The following is a 5,659-nucleotide window of genomic DNA, read 5'->3' on the forward strand; positions in this document are numbered from 1 at the left end:
AGTTTCCAACCTTTTCACGGTGATAATGGCCTCTCCGGCCACTGGACAGCGGCCCATTTCGGCTTTCCAGGCTAATACAACAGCACCAACGCAACCTATTCACCTTTTACCGAACCAAACTTATGCAACAGCCCTTAATCCAACAACTTCTACTACTACGTATAGTCCTACACTACCCATGAAAAAGGTCACATATTTGCATGGAGAGCCCATGGTAGTATGGGATGAAGAGGAGATTGAGCAGATGATTATTAAGGAAAAACTACAATATGCTGTCGTTGGGAAATTCTCATATGGATGGCACGACGTGAAAGATTTGAGAACCTTAATCCCAAAGGTTATGTGGTTTGAAAGGAGAGTGTATTATCGGGTTGTTGAGCAATAGGTATGTACTAATACGTGCTCCTTCTTTAGAAGATTACGTGACCTTATTGTCCAAACCTGCATATTATATTACGCATAAGAACTGGTCCTATCCCATGCGTACGTTCAAATGGGATCCATGGTTTGATCCAGAGGAGGAAACGAAGATTGCAATTGCATGGATATCATTCCCATCATTACCTCCAAACTATTTTGTGAAAGAAGCAGTTTTTTCACTAGCATATGCTGTTGGAAAGCCCCTACAAGTTGATATGGCCACAGCTAATAAAACCAGGCAAAGTTGTGCGAGAGTGAAGGTAGAAGTAGACTTGCTTGAGAATTCCCAAAGAGAATCAATATAGGGATGAAGAAGAAGAGTACTGGGGAGATTGTGGGCAAAAGGATAAAGATAAATTATAATTATTTTCCTAAGTACTACAAAAACTGCAAACTTCAAGGGCATAATGAGCAAGATTGCTATGTCATTCATCCAGAATTGTATCCCAAGGATGAAGAACAAAGTTCAGACAAAGAATAGGAGGAAAACAGTAAGGAAGATCAAAGGAAGAATAAGGATCAAAAAAATGCAAAAAACAGCAGGTCTAAGGTTAATGAATACAAAGGGCCTAATGCTGACACAATGAAAGGGAAGGAAGCAGTAGACAAGGTGCAGCCTGCAGAGGTTAATAATAATGATGGATTCAAGTAGAAGAAAGGAAAACAAAGGAATAAGAGGCACTTTCATAGAGGTAAATATGATGAAAACTCTTGGAGACCGAAGGAGAATCAAACTTTGCAAACTAATCAATATGTAACACTGCAGAACACAGATGAGGATATAATAGATTTGACTGATATGCAGAAGTCTTCAGATGGAAGGATGGTAGAAGCAAAGGTTTCTGATGCTTCTAATCAGATTGTTACAGTGCAGCAAATTGTAAACACTAATGATAAGGTCAAGGAAAAGCAGATGGAAGAATCAAATCAGGTGGAGAGGATATCAGCAAAGGCATGGATTGAGAAGAACTTTGGTAAACAACTCAATGATAAAGGGGAGATTTTGTCTCAACAGGTGTCTAAGGTGAATTCAAGTACTACAGTTAGACAAGAGAAGGAACATGACTCAGAAGAAATTGGTGACACCTTAATCCACAAAAACTTGGAGAAAGGTTTAGAAGAAGATAAATCAGGTGAAGTGCTGCAGGAGGATGCAGATCAAGATGAGACTCCTATATCAGATCAGGGATTGGAGGATAATGAACGAAAAGAAGGAAAATAAGTCACAAGGCCACCAGAGAGTAACAATTCTGTCAATTTGCCTGTGGAACAAGTAGAGAGTGAACATCATGGAAAACAAGATAAGGTACAAGCACAAGTTGATCTCAATAGCCAAGATGAGGAAGATTTAACTCAGAACATTAATGATATAGCATAGGAGGCAGATTTATCTCCTAGAAGTGTGCGAAGAGAAATTGAAGCGAGCAACAAATAAACAAAAACTTATCGAAGCACTAAAGATTCCAAAGTGCAGGAGTTTCAACAAGGAGGAGTAAGAACAAAACCAATAATTCTCAATGATAGACAAAGGTTTATTTTGGAATATTAGGTCAGTTAACACTCATAAATATTTTGAGAGGTTAATTGAACTAAAGAGGAGACATCATTATTCTATCATAGGCCTAATGGAACCTTTTCAAGATCCTATTGCTATTGAAGAGTATAGAAGGAAGTTAGGCTTTTAATTGCAAGGTGAAGCTGTTCGGGAAAGATTTGGATTTTTGGACGGATGAATGGCTTGGTGTAGTTATATCTCGAATCGTAACAACAAGTTACTCTGCAACTAACTCACTCATCCTTGAATCAATCAGTGCTGGTGTCAGTAGTTTATGCTAAATGTGATATAGATGAGAGGGAAGAGTTGTGGGAAGCTATGGTGGAGTTGGAAAATCACCAAGACCTTCCTTGGATAATAGGAGGGGATTTTAATGTCATAGTTTCTGATGAGGAGAAGCAAGGTGGTCTTCCAATCTTATCCCATGAGACATTGGATTTTTCTACCTGTATACAAAGTTGTCGTTTGATTGATGTAGGATTCTCTGGAAGCAAATTCACCTGGTGGAATGGGAGGATAGAAGAAGATTGCATATTCAAAAGGTTAGATAGAATACTGGTGAATCAGCAAGTGCTAGACATCATGCCATCCACAACAGTGACTCATATGATTAGACATGGTTCTGATCATGCACCACTACATCTTGAGTGTAACAGCAATGCACATCATATTGTCAAATCTTTTAAGTTTCTCAACTTGGACAAATCATCATACATTTATGGAGGTGGTAAAGGAGAATTTCTGGCGACTTGTGGAAATCCATTTTATATATTTCATCACAAGTTGAAGAAACTTAAAAGAGCACTGGTTCAATGGAGCAGGAACACTTAATGGAATATATTTCAGCAGATTGCCACTATTGAAGATACTATAAAGGTGAAGGAGTTGCAGTTTAAAAATAATGCTTCAAGGGAGAATATAATGCTGTTACATCAAGCACCGGCTAAACTAACCAGATTTTTACACTTGGAGGAGGAGTATTGGAAGCAGAGAGCTAGTATGAAATGGTTCAATGATGGAGACAGAAATACAAAATTCTTCCATTCATATGTGAGGGGCAAGAGGAATAAATTAACTTTGAAAAGAATGCAAGATCCAACTGGTACATGGCTAGAAAATGAATTAGCTATTGGTTATGAGGCAATCGGGTTCTTTGAGTCGCAGTTTAGTAAAGAAAACTCAAGAGGGGATTATGCATTGTTGAAAAATATTCCTAAGCTGATAACTGAAGAATAGCAAAAGAGTATGAAGGAGTTGCCATCTGAAAGTTAAGTAAAGGAGGCTATGTTATCACTCAATGGGGACACTGCTAGTGGGCCTGATGGATTCACAGGACATTTTTATCAGAAGTCTTTGGGAGATTATCAAGTTGGATGTGCTTCAAATGGTTAGATCTTTCTTTTGTGGATCGAGATACCACAATTCATCACACATACTAACCGGTTTTATTGCCAAAGAAGGAGGTGATTAATAATTTCGTGATATAAGGCCTATCGGTCTCGGCTCCTTCTCCAATAAGATACGTCACAAAAGTCTGCAAAATAGATTGACAAAGGTTCTTCCTAATATTATCTCTAACTATCGTGACAAAGATTTGTGAAAGGAAGGTGCATTGCAGAAAATATATTACTGGCACAGGAGATCATCAGAGATATTAAGTTGAGAGCTAAACATACTGTGGTGATCAAATTAGACATGGCAAAGGCATATGATAGGCTTTCTTGGATTTTTTTTACTAAAGTATTAAGACAGTTTGGATTTGGAGAGGTTATCATTGATTTGATATGGAGATTGCTCTCAAACAACTGGTATTCAATATTAATCAATGGTCAAAGTCATGGTTTTTTCAGATCAAGTAAGGGGGTAAAGCAAGGTGATCCACTTTCTTCTACATTTTTCATTATAGCAGCAGAGGTCTTAACAAGGAGTCTAAATAAGCTGCATGAGCAGCCAAGTTTCATAGGCTATGGAATGCCAAAATAGAGTCCTTAAATCAATCATTTATCATATCTTTGATGATACAATCCTATTCTGTTCTGGGGATGGATATTCATTAAAGAAAATGATGAAGAGGTTGAGGAAGTATGATAAGGCTTCAGGGACAAGCTCGGGCAATACCGATAAAAATTTCGTTACTATATTCATCACAAGGTATCGCCGTAGTTAATAGCAAGATTAAAAGACATACTAATATGAGAAATGGATCCTTCCCTTTCACATATTTAGGATGTCCGATGTTTTATGGAAGAAGGAAAGCGATATATTATGAGGATTTGATCAAAAAAAGTGATGAAAAGGATTTGTCTTGGCAAAAAGCAACCGTTATCTTTTGGAGGTAGATATGTCTTGGTTAATCATGTGTTGCAAACTATGCCGATTAAGATATTTTGTCACTATGAACCCTCCTGCACGGGGTGATAAAGCAGCTTCACAAGATATTTGCCAAATTCTTTTGGAGCAATACTGTGGGGGTGAAAAGCAAGCATTGGGTGGCATGGGAAAAATTGTGTCTACCAAAGGATGAATGAGGGATTGGTCTTAGATCACTGACTGATATATCCAATGCACTATTTGCTAAGTTGTGGTGGAATTTCAGATGTGGAAGAAGCTTATGGAGTAGCTAAGTCGAACAAATCGCAAGAAATGGCATCCTACTATGGCGAAGAGATGAGGAGGATCTCACACTTGGAAGAAGATGGTGATCATAAGAGATGCAGTTGAGCCACAGATATTTTGGTATTTGAGAAATGGAACTTCAAGTTCTGGTATGAGAATTGGAAAAGGCTTGGGGCACTATATTATATCACTCCTGATGCTACTAGAGAAGAAGAGATAGAGGTTAGACAGTTTGTGAAGAATGGTGAATAGAACATGGAACTGTTAACAGATACTTTAGATCAGGAATTGGCTCAACATATCAAGGATAATATCAAAGTTCCATATGGAGAAGAAGATGATGAACCATGTTGGATGTTGGAAACAAATGGCAAATTCTCGTTAAATAGCATGGGAATTTCTCGTGCATAGAGAGCAAACAAACTAGCTATAGGCTTATGTGGGAGAAAGGGTTGCCAATAAAGATAAGCTTTTTCATGTGGAGGGTGTGGAAAGGAGAATCTCTACAGATGATATATTGAAAAGGATGATGATCAATATACCATCAAGATGCTGGTGCTGTGAGGAGCATAAGGAGGAAACTGTAGTTCACTTATTTCTAACATCTTCCATAGCTGTCAAGTTATGGAAGTTTTTTGCTTTTTGTACAGGTATTCCCACAGATGGAGTTGGCCTACATCAAATGATCATGGCATGGTGGACTGCTGAGACAAAATCAAAACTGCAACCTATTTATAGAGCAATGCCAGCAGTGATCACATGGTCATTATGGAAGAGAAGAAACTCCATTAAGCATGGAGGATCAGTTACTTTCTACAGACTGAAACAACAAGTACAACACATCATACACCAACTGACAAGAAAGAGATTCCCATGGTTGCAGAATTTATCTATTGATCGGGAAAATATGCATCAGCACCTCAGTAGATATAAACCAAAAGTTTATTATGCTAAGGTGTTGTGGAGAATGCCACCTTCAGGGAGATTAAAATGTATTACATATGGGGCATGCAGAGGCAATCCTGACATCAGTTCATATGGATTCTGCATCAAAGATAGCAATGGAGA

The 5,659-nt window shown here is 38.1% G+C and overlaps 1 protein-coding gene across 1 annotated transcript; it reads left to right on the top strand.

Annotated features, from left to right (window-relative positions):
* The first annotated feature begins 1,937 nt into the window (after window positions 1-1,937).
* LOC132064038 (uncharacterized) lies at window positions 1,938-3,211 on the top strand. Its single transcript, XM_059456898.1, has 3 exons — window positions 1,938-1,950; window positions 2,232-2,782; window positions 2,825-3,211. Exons 1-3 carry the CDS (start codon window positions 1,938-1,940, stop codon window positions 3,209-3,211), a joined length of 951 nt encoding a protein of 316 aa, XP_059312881.1.
* The last annotated feature ends 2,448 nt before the right edge of the window (window positions 3,212-5,659 follow it).

This window comes from Lycium ferocissimum, chromosome 1 (genome assembly GCF_029784015.1).
Source record: "Lycium ferocissimum isolate CSIRO_LF1 chromosome 1, AGI_CSIRO_Lferr_CH_V1, whole genome shotgun sequence".
In the NCBI taxonomy this organism is placed as follows: domain Eukaryota; kingdom Viridiplantae; phylum Streptophyta; class Magnoliopsida; order Solanales; family Solanaceae; genus Lycium; species Lycium ferocissimum.

Bases quoted from the DNA above. Each gene is read 5' to 3' on its own strand.
- LOC132064038 (XM_059456898.1), top strand. The intron at 2,783-2,824 runs GTTCAATGGAGC...ATATTTCAGCAG, and splicing joins AGAAACTTAAAAGAGCACTG to ATTGCCACTATTGAAGATAC.